General features: G+C 40.1%; 1 protein-coding gene across 4 annotated transcripts in view; it reads right to left on the reverse strand.

Moving 5' to 3' along the window:
- The window catches only part of LOC124612513 (putative RNA polymerase II subunit B1 CTD phosphatase RPAP2), a 42,433-nt gene that overhangs the window by 12,620 nt on the left and 10,443 nt on the right, over positions 1–19,370 (reverse strand). For all 4 annotated transcript variants that reach the window (XM_047140762.1, XM_047140761.1, XM_047140763.1 and 1 more), the window contains 2 exons: positions 5,345–5,472; positions 4,207–5,220 (listed from right to left, as the gene is read on the reverse strand). In XM_047140762.1, coding sequence (XP_046996718.1) covers positions 4,207–5,220; positions 5,345–5,472 — 1,142 coding nt within the window. The remainder of the gene's footprint in view (positions 1–4,206; positions 5,221–5,344; positions 5,473–19,370) is intronic.

The raw sequence follows: 19,370 nt of genomic DNA on the forward strand, positions 1-19,370 counted from the left end.
TATATATAATTTTTCCCACGTGGAATGTTTCCTTCTATTATAATGACATATAGTTCGATGGTTATATAAAATACTTCATTAGAAATTTAAACTATTACAGGATATATGTAGTGAAAATTGCTGCTATTATAATTTAACTACAGAAACTTCACTATCATAAATTATATTTTTCGTTTGTAAGCTTTCAGAGCTAGTTGCTCATTCTTGTGACAGAAATGTTGAAGGGGAAGGTGGAGGGTTGAAGAAAAAGGAACTGGTGAGGTTTAGGAAATGGGGAAAGTTTGAAAAGTCACCCAGAACCATGGGTCAGTGGAGACTCACTAGACAAGATGAGAAGGAAAGACTGATTGTTGGGGAATGCATTGAAGGACACTTTATAACCTGAGTGCTTAGAGGCAGAAAATAGAGGAATAAGCAAGACAGAAATTATGACAAAACATCATGCAAGAGTTAATAGAGCAGAAAGCTAATTTCCTGTATGTGGTAGACATGGGGGAGGGGGAAGAGGGGGTGAAAAATACACAGGTAAGAAAATAAAAGATATAGAAAACTAAAAGGAAGAGATGAAAGGAATAGTTACCGAGAAAAAAATGCCGAGAACAAAGAAATTAACACAAATTAAGGCCACGTAGATGGCAAGGACCAAAGTTTGTTGTAATGCCAATTTCCACCTGTGGAGTTCTGAGATGCTAGTGTCTGGGGGAAGAATTCAGATGGCACATGTTGTGAAACAGGCATCAAGGTCACACTCTAGAACAGGATACTGTGTGTTTCCAATGTCTATTTGCATTCATCCTGACTCGACATGTCCACTGTTTTAACTCTGTCTACTCGCTACTGAGAGTTCGAATGCACATCTATTGTTTATGGTTGTTAGATCAAGCTGCCACCATAGTTACTGGGCTGATGCCACTTATATGCCAGAATAAAATCAGTCTTGGAACTTTTTGGGCAGATGGTATATGATTAAGAGGTCTTCATCAGGTAGACCACATACCATTTATTTGATTAGCTAGTCAGGTTAGTGGTGGGATATGCTTCATACGTGTTAAGCTTTTAATGTGAACAAACATGATGTGCAAAATAAAAGTGATCACAACTGCCTACAATATTTACTGTAACAAAAATTAACTAATTTCTGTCTAAGTACAACCGGTAGAATTGTAAGAGACTATATAACACAAGATAAGTTACACTGAGGATGACAGAAAATACTGAAATAATTCTGAAACAATGGAAATTCCAGGTAGGAATTGTCCAAGTAGGAATCCTACATTGGTCAAATAATTCTAAGCAGGAAAATACCTCTAGTCATACCTGAACCACCTGGAGACCTTAAACTCAACAATTGTCATGGAATAGCAGCCCTCAAATATAGCAGATTACAGTTTTTCTCTATTGATGTACTCGTCTCTTGTGTGATGATTGGGAAAGCTATATTTCCCAGGCACAGAGTGCTTCACTCTCTTACAAAGGTTGAAATGGAATTTTTGATGACTAGCATTTGGTTGGCATCTAAATGAATTTTTATATTTTAAGAACATACTCAGATTCTGAAATAAAAAGTATTTACAACAGGTGGTGTCAACTGCCCACAGAAATGAGCGTTATAATAAAAAAGGTAGTGACTGTTTCCTTTTCTGAGAGCTTCTGTGTAGGAGACAAGCATGCCATTTAATGACAATAACTATCTGGAGCTAGATAAATGGAATATAGCAAATTACCTTACACCAATGCACTTAAAAGGGCTCAGACAATGAGCCTTATTCTCATTTAAGTCATGCAGTTGCTGGAAGAAAGAGCATGTGAGATGGTTTAGATCAAAGAGAAATCGTGTTGCTGGAACTCATAGGAAGGGCACACTTTCAGCTTCACACAGCTAGCAGCAAAAGAATAAATTACATAGACTACATTTTCTGCTTTGTAATAAACAACTGTACTTGGGACAGTTATAAATTGTAGTCAGTATTCGATCTATGAGAAGAAAGGAGGCAGTAATACAGGACTAGAAAGAATCACACAAGTATTTTTAACTGTTTTAAAGGCCTTCAGCTAGAGGCAGTTTCTTCAAATTAACTGTAACTTCAGGTACAATTTCCTATTCCAACCATGAATGTTATTCTTCTTGAATCATAAAGTAATTTCAGCTAAGAAAGTGCATACTTTTGTCTCTCCTGAATTCTTAGATGACCTTGTGCTTTCCCCTTTGTGAACCTGTCATGTTACTCTGGTTCTCAAAGATTCCTCTGCAATAACAGATATGGTAATTGCTGTTCCTGCAAGGGATTCTCAAAGACACATCATGCCAACAGAGAGTTATGCATAGTCCAAAGAATATCACAGTGGCATCTTTAGAACGAGGGATAAATGGATACAGTGGATGCAGACCATGACTTTACTATTGGTAATCCCAAAAGTAAGGTCTCCTATTTTTTTATAAGTACATAAACCTGTTTATTTCTACAGTGGTTTGCATCAGTTTACAGCTTGAACATTTAGCTCGGCATAATCACCATTTCTGTCAATGCATTTTTGTACATGCTGTGGCAGTTTTTTATGCCCATGTTATACCAGCTCACTGCCATGCTGTTCAGAAAGTTATGAACATCATCTTTCACCCTGTCGTCGGAGCTGAATTGCTTTCCGGCCAAATGTTCTTTTAACCTAGGGAACAGGTGATAGTCACTGGGTGCCAAGTCAGGACTATAGGGCAGGTGGGTGATTGTGTTCCACTGAAACTGTTGCAGGAGAGCAACGGTTTGCTGAGCGATGTGTGGGCGAGCATTGTCATGGAGAATGTGTACACCCTTGCTCAACATTTCTCTTCTCCAGTTCTGAATTGCCCGTTTGAGTTTTTTCAGAGTCTCACAGTACCTGTCAGCATTAATTGTGGTCCCAGCAATTCAGCTCCGACAACTCGTACAACGTATGGTTCCTCTCACCATTGTATAATGAGCTGAAGCATTTGAAATCAGGCAAGTGCCTAGAAAAAAAAAAAAGCAGCAGAAGATGGGGAGACATCTTAACTTTTTGTCGACAATACTATTTACTTTTAGCTTTCAAAGTTGTACGATGTTTCTTGTCTTTTACATGAAATGAAAATCACCACATGTGCAAATATTGTAAACCAATCGTAAAATAATTTATTGTCCACCTGACAATACTGAGAGAGGTGGTGCAGTGATTAATACACTCATTATCATTTTGGAGGTGAGGTTTTTAAATATCATGTAGGCAATCCAAGTTCGTTGTCTGAGGTTTTCTTACATGGCTTGCGGCAAATGCTGGGATGGTTCCTTTGAAAAAATATGGTCAGATTTCTTCCCAAACCTTGATCAACTCAAGCTTATGCTCCATCTCTTAACAATCTCATTGTCAATGGGACAGAGAACCCTGTTATTCCCTCCTTGTGTGCTACCTGAAGATCAGACTAGATCTCCTAGAAAAGTGAAGTATTTATTGATTCCACGACATTTGCCACAGTCAAAGTCTTTTGCCAACATTATATGCACAATAACTAAAAACAAAGTGGACTTATAATTACTATGTGTGAAAAATTCTTTTAATCTTTTACAAATATATCCATCCATATTGACCATGCTTTCACAAATGTAGAGATACAAGTGTAGTATCAATTACCAAATCAAAGCAATAAATTTTGTCTCATCCACTTCTTATTTTACTATGCGTAATATGGAGCACACAGTCCAGCAAATTACTATTTTTTATTCGCATCTGGTTGCATTTGCAGCTAAAAGAAATATTTATTTCTTTTCTTTTTTTAAAAAATTAATTCAGATTGCAAAAAATTTCATTTTACAAATGAATATTTATTACCAATACCAAAGAAAAATAAAACAAAGAGCACAGTGCAAATTTGTCAAAGGTTTTGGCAAATGTCACTGCAGTTGATTTTGTCTACATGGAAAACAGAACAAAAGTCTAATAAGAAACAGTGAAGTGGGAGATAAAAGGAAAGCAACACAAATTTTGTAAAGAAGTATTATTTTACATAACTGAATAAAAATTATACCACCAATAACTTAAAAGTTTACTTCACCAAGATAGCATATACTGAGTAGTCACCCTTATTAAGGTAGTAATAATTATACGGCATTGACTGCTTACTGCTTTGAACTGCTGTAAACACAAACTTGTAATACATGATCTATGTCATTTATTTATTACCTAGATACTAATACTTACATTCTATTGAAGCGGTCCAACACTATTCTCCTGCGAAGAGCATTCTTTGAATGCAGATCAACCAGTGGGATAAAATTTCCACTGGACTCATTTTCTTGTGAACTATCTTCAACTGAAGAGTCCTCGTAGGCAGTTTTTCCAGCAAAAAATGCCCTAACCTTCAACTGCATTTTCAGTCCCTCTTCCTTAATACTGGAATACTCTGGTAGTGGTCTCAGCTCCTTATTCTCCTTGGTAATTTTATTGTCATAATTAATATCTTCCAGTTCCAATAAATTGAGTTTCTTGCATATAGCAATGTAACGCTCTCGCATACCTGGATCCCAAGAATCACTCTCAGTAGGTTTGAAGTAATGAGTTATATCCTTGTCTGCAACCATTTCCTTCATTCTCTCCTCACCAAAAAGAAAGTACATTGAGTCAAGTGTAAACCATTCTCGTACACACTTCTCAACTAGCAGTGTTGTTAAAGGAGCTTCTTCTTGTTTATTAATATGTACTTTGATTGCTGAATGTTTACCTAAACTTTCCTTTTTCTCTTTTTTCCGAATATTTGTGTTTTTCTTCTTTACAGCGTCTTTACTATCTTCTGAAGCTGTTTTTTTCTCCTTCAAACTTTCCATTTTAGCACCGAGGCTATGATAATCCAAACCACTTTGAATTTCAACACCACTACACTCATTTTTTGTCAGCGTTACTTTTTCAGACTGTTCCAATATATCCTCCTCTTTAATTTCATTAACTCTAGCATACTCATTCGCATTTACACTTGCTTTAGATACATTTCCATTGCTTTCTGAAGGTAAATTGAGATTTTTACTACTTTCAGAGAGAATTTCATTAAATTCTGTCTTCATTACACATACATATTCATTTGTAGTGTTTTGTAATCCTGCATTTATTTCAGATTCTGTTAATATAGCACTTAAATTTTTGGAGTTGTCATCTTTCAATTGTGTTATTTCATCCACAAGACTTTCTTGTTGAAAGTGTACCTCATCTCCAACCATGCCACTATAAAATAAAGGCGTACAGAATGATGATTATTTTTTAAGAAAGCTTAAGGGTTAAATACCTAAAATTGTTAATATACACATAAACAAATTTAGAACATAAAAAACAACTAGTGTCATCTTACCTTGATTTACTCATTGACAACAGCTTGAACGGTGGAATTTCTTCTTTGTCACGCAGCCAAAGTGGACTTGTCAGAAGCTGATCCTTTAGATATTTTGCTGCCTTGTAACAATGATTACTGCAGAAGTTCTGTAAAATTACAGAATCATAGCAAATTATCATAATCAAAATCCCACTGTATAGCTGATTATTAGTCTCATATGCTGTCAATTACTATCACAAATGTTTAATTGAAGATGGCAATTATTCTTTTGTAGTTTCTGCACTATGACAGATTACTGGCTGTGATGTCATGAGCTTTGCTGGATATTTCAGTACTATGTGATAATTCTAATATGACACAGTAAGTGACACATTTATTAACAAAAACACTGATCTTAGCATGAGTTGGGGAATCTATGTTTCATACACATTAACAAACTGACTCATAACATTGAGTGCTTCTCTTTAAAACAGAACAAGTATTGTTCAGAAATGGGTTTTGCATTTACTTATGGCCAGCAAATGTGGTATCTATTTTGCAAGAAACCTTTTCATGATTTATACAATACTACATGGTGCACTTTCTCACTTTGTGGAAATTACTCACTGTCACATCACACCAAATTACCAACTGGCCACTAGCAGTTCCACTGTCAATGGTTTACTATTGTTATTAACAGCTTTCATTTCCGTTATACCAGTCCTACATGTATGAATTCTCATGTTGAAAAAAGGAAGAAAATGGACAATCATGTTTGCAGTTCTGAGACATCATCCATGGGGATCATCTTCAAGAGTAGGACGTTACTACAGCCATATTTGATTTCATAAGCCTATTTCTCAGTTACTGAGAATGAAGCAGCAAACTAATTATACACCTGCACCTACTTTGGATACATTTACATTGGCAATAAACTGCCCTAAACTGGTATTCCAGTTTATCCATTTGAATGATTCATAAGCATTATTTTAAAAAGCTATACAAAAAAAAAAAAACTATTCTGGAGATCAAATTGACACACTGCAACCATTTTTCTCAGCATAAAAAAAATTATGTATTGTGGAGATTAAAAAGCTGATGAGGGCTCACACACATGCACAACAACTCCTGAGGATCCATAGCATTAAACTTTTCTTCTACATAGTTTCTAGACAAACGCTGACATAATTAAACCATGACTCCCTATAAATTACAATTTTTGATAGCACTGGGCACAGATAACAGAAACATGTCAAGGCCACACAACAACAGACTGCACAGTCTACATAATCCACCATACAAATATACCAATTATTCTTTAAAATTCTAAGATTCTAAGTTAAAGGTTGAACTTTAAATTCTCAATCAGCATGTCATATGCTTTACATGATTTTGAGCATCATATGCCAAATGTTTCTTAATTTTAGAAAAATGATTTCACAAAATTTTTCACCATTTTTTCAAAATGTTTTTTATTGGAACAGTGAAAGTATCAGCCAGTTTTTTGTTGAACAACACAAAATGTACTCGTGCACTGTCAAGAAATGAGTATCTAAGAATGACTCTACGTAAACAACATGTAACATCAAGAAAATATCACACAATTGGATTTTCAGGCAACAGTACACCCTCCAGACAACACAAAAACTGCACACAGGGGTACACTAAACATTCCGAATTTTCCTGGAATGATGGTGATCATTTCACTCATCTCAACAGCACACAGCTTCTGATTGAAGTTGAAAATACCAAAGTAAATTAAACATAGAAGATACATTGGGAGAGCCAGTCCTGAAAAAACTCTACCATCTGGTGAGCAAGGTATATGAGACAGGCGAAATACCCTCAGACTTCAAGAAGAATATAATAATTCCAATCCCAAAGAAAGCAGGTGTTGACAGATGTAAAAATTACCAAACTATCAGTTTAATAAGTCACGGCTGCAAAATACTAATGTGAATTCTTTACAGATGAATGGAAAAACTAGTAGAAGCCGACCTCGGGGAAGATCAGTTTGGATTCCGTAGAAATATAGGAACACGTGAGGCAATATTGACCCTACGACTTATCTTAGAAGCTAGATTAAGGAAAGGCAAACCTACGTTTCTAGCATTTGTAGACTTAGAGAAAGCTTTTGACAATGTTGACTGGAATACTCTCTTTCAAATTCTGAAGGTGGCAGGGGTAAAATACAGGGAGCGAAAGGCTATTTACAATTTGTACAGGAACCAGATGGCAGTTATAAGAGTCGAGGGGCATGAAAGGGAAGCAGTGGTTGGGAAGGGAGTGAGACAGGGTTGTAGTCTCTCCCCGATGTTATTCAATCTGTATATTGAGCAAGCAGTAAAGGAAACAAAAGAAAAATTCGGAGTAGGTATTAAAATCCATGGAGAAGAAATAAAAACTCTGAGGTTTGCCGATGACATTGTAATTCTGTCAGAGACAGCAAAGGACTTGGAAGAGCAGTTGAACGGAATGGACAGTGTCTTGAAAGGTGGATATAAGATGAACATCAACAAAAGTAAAACGAGGATAATGGAATGTAGTCGAATTAAGTCAGGTGATGCTGAGGGAATTAGATTAGGAAATGAGACACTTAAAGTAGTAAAGGAGTTTTGCTATTTGGGAAGCAAAATAACTGATGATGGTCGAAGTAGAGAGGATATAAAATGTAGACTGGCAATGGGAAGGTAAGCGTTTCTGAAGAAGAGAAATTTGTTAACATCGAGTATAGATTTAAATGTTAGGAAGTTGTTTCTGAAAGTATTTGTATGGAGTGTAGCCATGTATGGAAGTGAAACATGGATGATAAATAGTTTGGACAAGAAGAGAATAGAAGCTTTTGAAATGTGGTGCTACAGAAGAATGTTGAAGATTAGATGGGTAGATCACATAACTAATGAGGAGGTATTGAATAGGATTGGGGAGAAGAGAAATTTGTGGCACAACTTGACTAGTAGAAGGGATCGGTTGGTAGGACATGTTCTGAGGCATCAAGAGATCACCAATTTAGTATTGGAGGGCAGCGTGGAGGGTAAAAATCGTAGAGGGAGACCAAGAGATGAATACACTAAGCAGATTCAGAAGGATTTAGGTTGCAGTTGTTACTGGGAGATAAAGCAGCTTGCACAGGATAGAGTAGCATGGAGAGCTGCATCAAACCAGTCTCAGGACTGAAGACCACAACAACAACAACAACAGAAGATACATGCATTACGAACGGCAACAGAGAAGAATAAAAAATAAATGATACTTAGTAGCTGACATTACATCAAATCGCTTTGCAGCATGTAAATCATATTTTATGATAAAAAGTAAGGATACATTTATTTCCCAAATGAAGCTCTGTCTGCCGCAACAGCATCTGTCCACCAATGGCAACAACATTACCTTATGAGTCATCGGCAATTCTTAAACTGACACCAATGAAATGTTAGACAGTAAAAGCCACAAATATCAGTAATTATACTTATGATAACAGTTCATTTGCTCCCAGTAATTTTTATGCCTTGTTCTTTGGTTCTGAAAGTTTTCAATAAAGTTCCATATTGACCCATAACAAACAGAAGAGCATACAGAGTATCACACAACATCTGCAATTGGCGTGGGGAGTTCCTAGCAAACAGAACACAGCATGTCACTGTTAATGGAGAGAAATTTGAAAATATTGAAGTAGCTTTGAGTTTACATCATGAGAGTGTTAGAGAAGGATTACTTTCCCTAGGGTAATTTAGCTAAGGTGTTGATTTCAAATATTTGCAGAACCATGAAAGATATAACACTCTTTTCCCACAAATGACTTGTGAGAAAGTCCTCACTAAATGGATATGAGACTTTTTTTATAGGCATATTAATTACAGAGATATTGGTATCAACTTCACATTTTCAAATGGAATTATATTAATTTCTGCTGCTAGTGTCTTAGTTCTAAAACAGGCAAATTCAATGATGTTTCACTCTTCAAAACCCAGTTGGCAGTTTCGGAGTAATGACAATATTTAGAAGTTATGATTTATCTGTTTTGAATATGAAACCAATAGTGTTGTGTGAAAGTTCATGATTTCATACCCAAATAAGGAAATATCTCATGTTGGATAAGAAAAAAACAGTGTTGCACTGCCGCAATACCAGTATGAAAGGGGCATAGAAGGAATGTAGCTTTTATTTTGCCTCTGTCATTCATGTGCCTTGTGTACTGTGTAGGTAAAAAAAGAAAAGTTTCTTTCACAAACCGAACGAAACAAGATATACTACTTCTTTACGAAGAACGCAGAAGGAACATGAAGAGAACAGCTGAGTTGTATGCACAAACGTTTTCCAAAAGACTCTGCCCAACAATGACAGTTCAGAGAATGTGCAAAACATTGTTATAGAAAGGACACTGGAATACTACAAGGAGAGTAAGAGTGAAGATGGTAATGAAGGTGTGAGCAAAATAAATGTTCTGGCAGCTGTTGCCCATAATTGACACCACAGCTCCAGAGAAATTGTTCGTGCTTATGGAATAAGTCAATTCAGCATTGTTAGCAGTTTGCACACAAATAGCCTCCATCCATATCATATCACTTCACCAGCAGATTAACCATTGGGATTGCAGAAGACACATGGAATTCTGTAGCTCGGTTCTGATGCGACATTTGGACAACAGATCTTTCTCCATAGAATTCTCTTTCTCAATGAAGTTATCTTTACAAATCATAGAAAGCTGAATGTAATAAATATGCATTACTGGGTGATTGAGAAATAGCAGAAACTGAGGCATGCTGAACATCAGAGGCAGTGGAATGTGAACATTTTGTGCAAGATTATTGGAGACTATGTGATGGTCCTTATTTCACTGGATAAACTTCCATATGGGTAAAAGCCATGTAAAATTCCTTATCAAAGTTATGCCTTTAAATACACAGATATATGTGCTCTAGCACTACCGGTTGTGGCTAGGAATGTGCTCATCCAGCTCTTTCCAGGTTGTTGGGTAGGACATGAAAGGACATTGTCAAATGGCCAGCACATTCACATAATTTGATTTAACTGAACTTTTTCTCTGGGATAAACTCAAAGATGAAGTCTTTGCACATGTTCTTATGACCTAAGAGTATTTAAAAAATCACTGTTGCAGCAGGTACAATGACACAGAAGGGATCTCTCATTTAATTAATAATATTTATACCACAATTTCCTTTTTCCAAACCCATTCAATTTTTAATGTGCATCTTTCTTTTCAAGGTTCTGGCAGAAACAAAAGCAGAATTTTTATTGTAGTTGGCTAGTCAATCATCCGCAGATGGCATGTATCCAGTTATTGTACCAATCCAGCCACATTTAGCCAAGTGTGGTTAGTATCAGTTTTAAATAAAAGCTTTCTTTTGTAAATAGACACTCTTAGCTGTGTCAAGCTGGAGCACCTCATCAGCCTGATGCGACAGTTCCATCTAACAGCACATGCTGCCACATAAGAATAGTAGTCAATTTCATGTTCCAAACAGATAAATCCTATGTTTTAAACATTTTAATTACTCTGACATTACTAATAGGATGTTGAAGACTGGCATGCCATTGAATTTGTCTCTTTTGGAATTACAGTACTAGCAGCAGACATTATTAGAGTTCCACTTGAAAAATCAAAATTGATACTGACATATCTGTAATTAACATAGCTATGAAAAGAGTCTATATGTCACCAAGTGAGACTTTTTTCATGCTGAGTAATCCTGTATACTAATGGTTTGGTGGATAATGTCTGAAGTTCCAGGAGGCTGTAAGCTCTTGTACATTCACAAGTTAAAATTTTTTTTAGCAAAATGCAGGTAAATCTACTGAGGACTGACTCTTAGTGCTGGGATTAGCAAAAGTAGTATACTGCAAATAAGTAGGCAGGAAGGCTGCAGAATGATCCCATACAATGAATTGTAGGAAAAGCAGATGCCAGAGTGTGAGTCACTAGAAGAAGTCCTCGTGTGTTGTGTACCCATGGGGGAGGTAGCTTAAAAAACCCTCATTCGACTGGTTCTTGAGTACTTCCCTGTAGTCTGAGTGCCTTACAGGTAGAATAGATGCAGGAAGTAGAGAAGATCTAGTAGGTGAGAAAGTGTCAGAGATGCTCACCCAACTCCAATGGCAGACACTATGAGAGAGGTGTTGTGCATAATAGTGTGGTTTACTGTTAAAATTTTGAGGGTTTGCATTATGAAATGAATCAACCAATATATTGCTTCCTCCTATATACATGTTTTGAAGAAGGTACAATTTGAGAGATTTGAACTTATATGGAGGCTTACCAACACCCATTCATCCTGCACCCCATATGTGACTGAAGCAAAGAAAGAGCAAGTGTAGTAATACACAGAGTGCCCTTTGCCACACATTGTTAGGTAGCTTGCAAACTACATATGTAGATATACGCAGATATAGGTGTCTGCCATTTAGCGGTCAGGGACGTATGCATGAGGAGGAAAGACAGTGCCCAAAACAGTTTATATCCCATAAATGGAGAGATTAAAGAAATCTTCAGAGAGAAGAGAGACAGCTGTTTGAATATTAAAAGCTCAGATGGCAAGCCAGTACTAAGCAAAGAAGGGAAGGCTAAAAGGTGGATGGCATATATGGAAAGGCTTGAAAATAAATAAACTTGAAGACAATGTTATGGAAGTGGAAGAGGAAGTCGATGTTGATGTAGATGTAAATGAGATGGGAGATTGACACTGCATTGAAAGACCTAAGTCAAAATGTGGCCCCTAGAGCAGATGACATTCCTTCTGAATTATTTAGATCCTTGTGAGAACCAAACATTAGAAAACTATTATACTTGGTACACAGGATATATAAGCCTGGAAAGTTACCCTCAAAATATAATACAAATGTAATAATTCCAAAACCAAAGAAAGCAGGTGATTATGAATATGAATAGTATTGAGATAACAGTTTAATAGTCACAAAATTGCTGAGGCTTTTATGGTCACTTGTTGACATATTGTCTGTTGGAGTTTAGCTCGGGATCTTTGGCAATGTTTGTTGAATGATTTTTCTGACATTTGTCAGTACAAGTAGTCGGCATTGTCAAAGATTTACTCTCCATTGCTGCTGGTGGACTAGAGTCAAGAAGACAGTCAGAGATTATATGTAACTGTTTGGGTTCGAACATGTGAAGCAGTACTGACTTACCTTAGAAGATAAATTGAAAACATGTGTTGTGACTCGCCGATTATTCAAAGTGCCGCCGCGCAATTACGCACGTCCTCTACGTGCGGCGCTGTCTGCCAGCCATGCAGCAGCTGCGCCACCTAAGCGGCCAGCCGAGCAGCGGCCGCTAGACTGAGACTCAGCGTTTATTCGAATGCCGACTTGTTCACAGGTCCACTTACTCAGTGACTTATATGTGTTGTTGTGTTGTCCGAAATATATGTGTTAACTTTGAAGATTTAACAATTGGCGATGAGGATGGGATTTTTCCTTTTCACCATTGACTCACAGGGTTCCATGGCTACAGTCGAGCAGCTCTTGCAAAATCTCCTTGAACAGCAAACGCTTCTCACAGCGGCGATTCGCGATTTCGTCGCGGCGTCAAATGCGGGGCGTTTCTCGTCGTTGGCTGTACCTCCTTTTCCACCTTACGATGAGACGGCAGAAGACTGGTCTGATTATGAAAAACGTCTTCGACAGCACTTCTTGGCATTTCATGTCACGGACGAACAACCATGTAAGTCTCTGTTCCTTTCCTGGATTTCACCTCAAATGTATCGGTTGTTGTCGCAATTGGCTCCTTTGAAGGATCCTGTGTCTTTGTTCTTTGCTCAAATGTGCTCCCTTCTGTCTGTCTATTTTCAAAAGCAAACGCATGTGGTAGCCTCTCGTGTTGCCTTTTATCATTGTCAAAAACAACCAAATCAGCCCTATCGCGCTTGGGCTGCTGAACTTCACGGCCTCAGTCAAAAGTGTCAATTTGTTACTGACATTCACAAAGAATCCTATGCCGATTCCATGGTACAGGATGCTATTATCCGGTCGGCACCCGACAAAGAAGTTCGGCAACGTGCCCTTCAGTTGGCGAATCCGACTCTAGATGAAGTTCTCTCCATTGCGCAGTCTTTTGAAATTTCTCGCAACGCTGGGGCGCAAATAGAAGTGTGGGGTGACGTTGGGGAAATACAACCTCTGTGCGCTGTTGACGACGCATGCGGCGCGTCCCCGCCGGCCGACGTGGCCGCAGTACGCTCCCACGCGCAGCCTCGGCCTAGCCGTAAACAACCCACTAAGAAACTGCAGCAAAATCCCCGGCAACTTCCTTCATGTCCGCGGTGTTTCACGAAACATTCACGCGAGGATTGTCCCCAACGTTGGGCTGTGTGTCACAATTGCAAAAAGAAAGGTCATGTGTCATGAACATGACGCTGATTCTGATTCTGTGTTGTCTGTCAATTGCACTTCTTCCCTTTCAGGGAAGTTATTCCTCACTGTCCAAATCCTTGGTCGAGATGTTCGCATGCAAGTGGATACTGGTTCTGCTGCCACTATAATTAATTCTCAGACGTATCTTCAGCTGGGTTATCTACTCCTGTCCCCTGTCACTCGGCAATTACGGACGTACAATAAACAGAAGATTTCTCTCTTGGGACAGTTTAATGCTGAGGTATCTTACAAATCCGTCGTTCGCACTGTTCCCATATTTGTGGTCGACCAGAGCAACGCAGAAAATCTTTTTGGTTTCGATGCCTTTCGCGTTTTTGGGTTTTCCATAGATGACTCTGTCAATATTGTCTCTGACGTTATTCCTTATGCTCAACTGGATTCCTTGTCGATGACGTTTTCGTCCCTTTTTTCTCCTGGGTTGGGCCGTGCAAATGACTTTGAAGCTCATATCATGCTCAAACCCACTGCTCGGCCTAAGTTTTTTCGGGCTCGGCTCATGCCTGTGGCCCTTCGTGATCGGGTAAAACGGGAGTTGGATCGTCTCACTGCTTCAGGGGTCTTGCTTCCTGTCACTTCCAGTGTGTGGTCCTCTCCTGTCGTTGTAGTTGCTAAGCCCAATGGTGATATTCGTCTCTGTGGCGATTTCAAAGCCACTGTAAATGCTCAATGCCTCATCGACACTTACCCTATGCCCCGTCCTGAAAAACTGTTCACTAAACTCGAAGGAGGACAGTATTTTTCTAAAATTGACCTGTCGGAAGCTTATCTACAACTTCCTCTCGACGCTGCTTCCCGGCAGTTTCTGGTCCTTAACGCGCCTTTCGGCCTCTATCAATACCAACACTTGCCATTTGGGGTTGCTAGCGCCCCTGCTCTTTTTCAGTGATTCTTGGAACAATTATTGCTCCCTGTCCCGGGGTGTATCAATTACATGGACGATATAGTTGTCACTGGCTCCACCACTGAAGAACATCTTCAAAATCTCCGCACAATTTTTAATGTCTTACAGACTGCCGGTCTTAAGTGTAATCTTCAGAAATCACAATTTTTTCAGGCATCTATCACGTACTTGGGGTTTCAACTATCTCGGGATGGTATTCGTCCGCTTCAACACACTGTTGCTGCGATCGATGCCCTTCCTCGCCCTACATCTGTTAAGGAACTGCAGGCCTTCTTGGGGAAAATAGCATACTATCACAAGTTTTTACCATCTGCGGCGTCGGTGGTTCAGCCGTTGCATCGCCTGTTGCATAAAAAGGTGCCTTTTCACTGGTCCGCGTCATGTGACGCGGCTTTCCGGAAATTAAAGACTATGCTGAAACAGGCCCCGTGCCTGGCTACTTATCGACCTGGCCAACATCTTGTTCTTGCCACAGACGCCTCTCAATACGGGGTCGGTGCAGTCCTTGTGCACCGTTTTTCTGACGGTTCAGAACAACCCATCGCTTATGCCTCCAAAACGCTCACGGATGCCCAACAAAAGTATTCTCAAATTGAGAAAGAAGCTTTGGCCATCATTTATGTTCTTCATAAGTTTGGTGTTTTTCTCTATGGCTCAAAATTTCATCTTGTTACGGATCACAAACCACTTGTTTCCTTGTTTCATCCATCAACGTCACTTCCCGACAAGGCTGCACACCGCCTCCAGCGTTGGGCTCTTTACTTGTCCCGTTTCAATTATGAGATTCATTTCCAGCCAACGGCTCAACATGCGAATGCTGATGCTTTGTCTCGCCTTCCCATGGGCCGGATCAGGCATTCGATAGGGACGAACTTTTGTGTTTCCACCTGGATGTTGCCGAGCAGCGGGTTGTGGACGGGTTCCCCATCACTGGGGACAGGCTGGTGGCTGCTACGGGTTCTGACCCTACCCTCTCCTGGATTTTACACTGTATTCAGAAGGGTTGGCCAGATCGCCTGTCCGCTAAGACTTCTGATCCGTTGCGGAACTACTACACTTTGCGCTACCGCCTCACGGCTAGGGATGGTGTTATCCTCCTCTCCACTGACAATGCTTCGCTGCGTGTTGTGGTACCTGCGTCTTTGTGTGCTTCGGTCTTGCGCCTCCTTCACCAGGGGCACTGGGGTGTGTCCCGCACAAAATCTCTGGCGCGCCGTCATGTGTACTGGCCTGGCATCGACTCTGAAATCGCACACATGGTCGCTGCCTGCGGCCCTTGTGCGTCACAGGCCGCTGCCCCGAAGTCATCTTTGTCACCGTGGCCTTCACCTGAGAAGCCCTGGGAGCGCATTCATGCTGACTTTGCGGGACCCTTTTTAGGTACTTATTGGCTCCTCGTAATTGATGCCTACTCTAACTTTCCTTTCATTGTCCGTTGCACGTCACCTACCACCACGGCAACCACCAGTGCTCTCGCCCGCATTTTTTCTTTGGAAGGCCTCCCCTCTACTCTTGTTACTGATAATGGTCCGCAATTTGCCTCTTCCGACTTTGCGGATTTTTGTGCTTGTCACGGCGTTACGCATGTCACGGCCCCACCGTTCCATCCATAATCCAACGGTGAGGCTGAACGACTGGTCCGCACATTTAAGGCTCAGATGCGGAAACTTCTGACTTCTTCTGCTGCTGATGATGCGCTTCTCCAGTTCCTGGCGTCTTACCGTTTCACCCCCATGGGCGATCACAGCCCGGCTGAGCTCTTACATGGCCGACAGCCCCGCACGCTACTTCATCTTCTGCAGCCTCCCACCTCACGGCCGCAGGTGCCTTCACTTGGCCGGTTCACCGCCGACGACCTCGTCTGGGTACGGGGATATGGCAGGCGGCCAAAATGGAGCCCGGGCCGCATCTTACGACACCGTGGCAGATGCCTGTATGAAATCCAGACGGACACGGGTGCTGCAGTGCGTCATTCGGGCCAGCTTCGGCCTCGGGTGCCAGCAACGCCTGTTCCGAATGCCGCCACACCACCTTTGGCTCTACCTGATGCTCGGGATCTTGGCATCTCTCAATGCTCACAACGCAGCCCTCTCACCGTCATCGCGATGCCAGCACCAGAATGGACGCCACCAGGAGACGTGCCCATGCAGGAACCGGAGGACCATCCTCTGTCAGAGTACATCTACTCGCCTCCTCCTCCAACGGACGCCGACACATCGCCCATGTCTCCTGTCATATCAACTGGACTTGCCGCAACGGGCGGATTGGTACATGGGGCCCCAGCAGATTCGACCCCTACGTCTCCTGTCATCTCGACCCGTTATCATCAGGGACACTTCCATCCGTACGGGAAGCCTCCTCCTTGAGACTTTACGGCGAGTCAAACAACGCCTATGGACGTTAGCCATCTCCAGGACACCTACATCAAGACCAGTGCAACCATTTCAAAGGGGGGAAAAGTGTTGTGACTCGCCGATTATTCAAAGTGCCGCCGCGCAATTACGTGCGTCCTCTACGTGCGGCGCTGTCTGCCAGCCATGCAGCAGCTGCGCCACCTAAGCGGCCAGCCGAGCAGCGGCCGCTAGACTGAGACTCAGTGTCTATTCGAATGCCGACTTGTTCACAGGTCCACTTACTCAGTGACTTATATGTGTTGTTGTGTTGTCCGAAATATATGTGTTAACTTTGAAGATTTAACAACATGAGAACCTGAATTTATAAAATTTGTAGATTTAAAAGGTGCTTTTGACAGCATTGACTGGAGTACAGTCTTTGAATTTCTGCAGACAGCAGGAATAAAATACAGGGAGCAAAAGATATCCACAATCTGTACCAAAAAGACACTGCAGTTATAAGAGTCGAATGACATGAAAGAGGGGCAGTGGTTGAGAAGGGAGTGAGCTGGGTTCTAGCCCTTCTCACATGTTATTCAATCAGTACCATGAACAAACAGTAACTGAAACCAAAGAGAAATTTAGAAAGAGAATTTAAGTTCATGGAGAAGAAATAAAAATTGAGATTTGCTGTTGACACAACAAAGTACTTGGAGGATCATTGGAAAGGAATGGAAGGTGTCTTGAAAGAGAAATTATCAGATGAACATCAACAAAAGTAAAATGTGAGTGATGGAATATAGAAAAATCAGACAACCTGATACCGAAGGAAATTGATTAGAAAATTAGATACTGAAAGCAAAAAAAAGCATGATGTCAGAAGTATAGAGGATATAAAATGTAAACTAGCAACAGCAAGAAAAATTTATCTGAAACAGTGAAATATCTCCACAATGACTATAATTTAAATGTAAGGAAGTCTCCTCTGAAAGCATTTAAGCATTTGTCTGGAGTGTAGCTTTATATGAATATGAAATGTGGATGATACACATACAGACAAATTTTGAGGATTAGCTGGTAGATCAAGTACCTAATCAAAATGCCCTAAAATGTTGAGGAGAAAAGAGCTTTATGGCACCACCAGTCTAAAGAAAAGTATTAGTTGATAGGATGTATCTTGAGGTACCAAGGAGTAGATACTTTGGCAAAAGAGGGAAGCGGAGGAGGAGGGGGGGGGGGGGGAGTACAGAGGGAGGCTAAGGCTTGACTACCATAAGGAAGTTCAGGTGAATGTATGGTGCTGTAGTTATGCATAGAAAAAAAGGCCTGCAAAGGACGGACTCGTATGGAGAGCTGCAACAAGTGCTATTTGGCCTGAAGAACACAACAACAAAAACTATGGTAGTGTTTAAATTAAACTTTAAATTGATAACTGTTTTCTTTTACCAGGCCACTTAATGTACTTGGGGAATTAGTTCAATCAGCTACTTAAAAGATGCATTGCCTTTGGATAGGAATGTTTTTTAAGTGAGAGGAACAGCTCATCTGACAAATCACTGGTTTGTTAAATGTCTTGCTACAAATGGTCTTTGCTGATTACATAGCTTTAGAAAAAGGAAAGCGTTTCCCAGAAAACTGTTAAGCCCACCTCACATGGAGTAACATTCACTGCCAAGTTTGCTAGGAGGTGTGCATGACTGTCAGCTAGCAGATGGGGATGACAGCTACCTTGCATACTGAGCCTCTCACCAAATGTATGATTCAATATGGAAGCTAGCTGGCTGGCTTGACTGTGTGAACGGCAAGGTGTGCAAGCCTGCCAAATTGCAATCTTTCTCAAATGAATGTAAATACACTATTCAGTAAAAAAATTGAATCCTTGCAGATCTTATGGCTTTGTTTGTCAGTTTCATGATGAACTGTCTATCATTTTGTTAATGGTCATATTTATTGTGATCTTTGAGAATTAAGTAAACTATTACAAGAATTTTGGAAAGTTTGCAGTGAAAAATAGACATCACTACCAATTTGCGTTAAGTGCATCTTAGGTCATATGTTGCTGCATATGAAATGTAGCTAACATCTTGAATTTTTCTTTAAACTTTAAAGGATACTGTTATCTACCATAATTTCTAGAAAAATGATCATATGTAAAGCGCTTCATCCTGAACTTGTGTGCCAGCAAAAATGGCAGAACAAAATATTCACAAAATTCCTCATATCTTGAAAACAGTTTCAGATACCAAAACAAGATTTTGGAAAATGATAGTACGCAAAGAGAAGAGTATTCAATGATATGGTTAATATGGGAAACTGCAATATTTAGCACGATATTCAAACAGCTATAGATTTTTTTCCAATGAAATAATGTAACTTTAAACACAATCAACAGCAGATGAAAAGAGAATTGCTATGAGTTTGGAAC

Source organism: Schistocerca americana, chromosome 4 (genome assembly GCF_021461395.2).
Source record: "Schistocerca americana isolate TAMUIC-IGC-003095 chromosome 4, iqSchAmer2.1, whole genome shotgun sequence".
In the NCBI taxonomy this organism is placed as follows: Eukaryota; Metazoa; Arthropoda; class Insecta; order Orthoptera; family Acrididae; genus Schistocerca; species Schistocerca americana.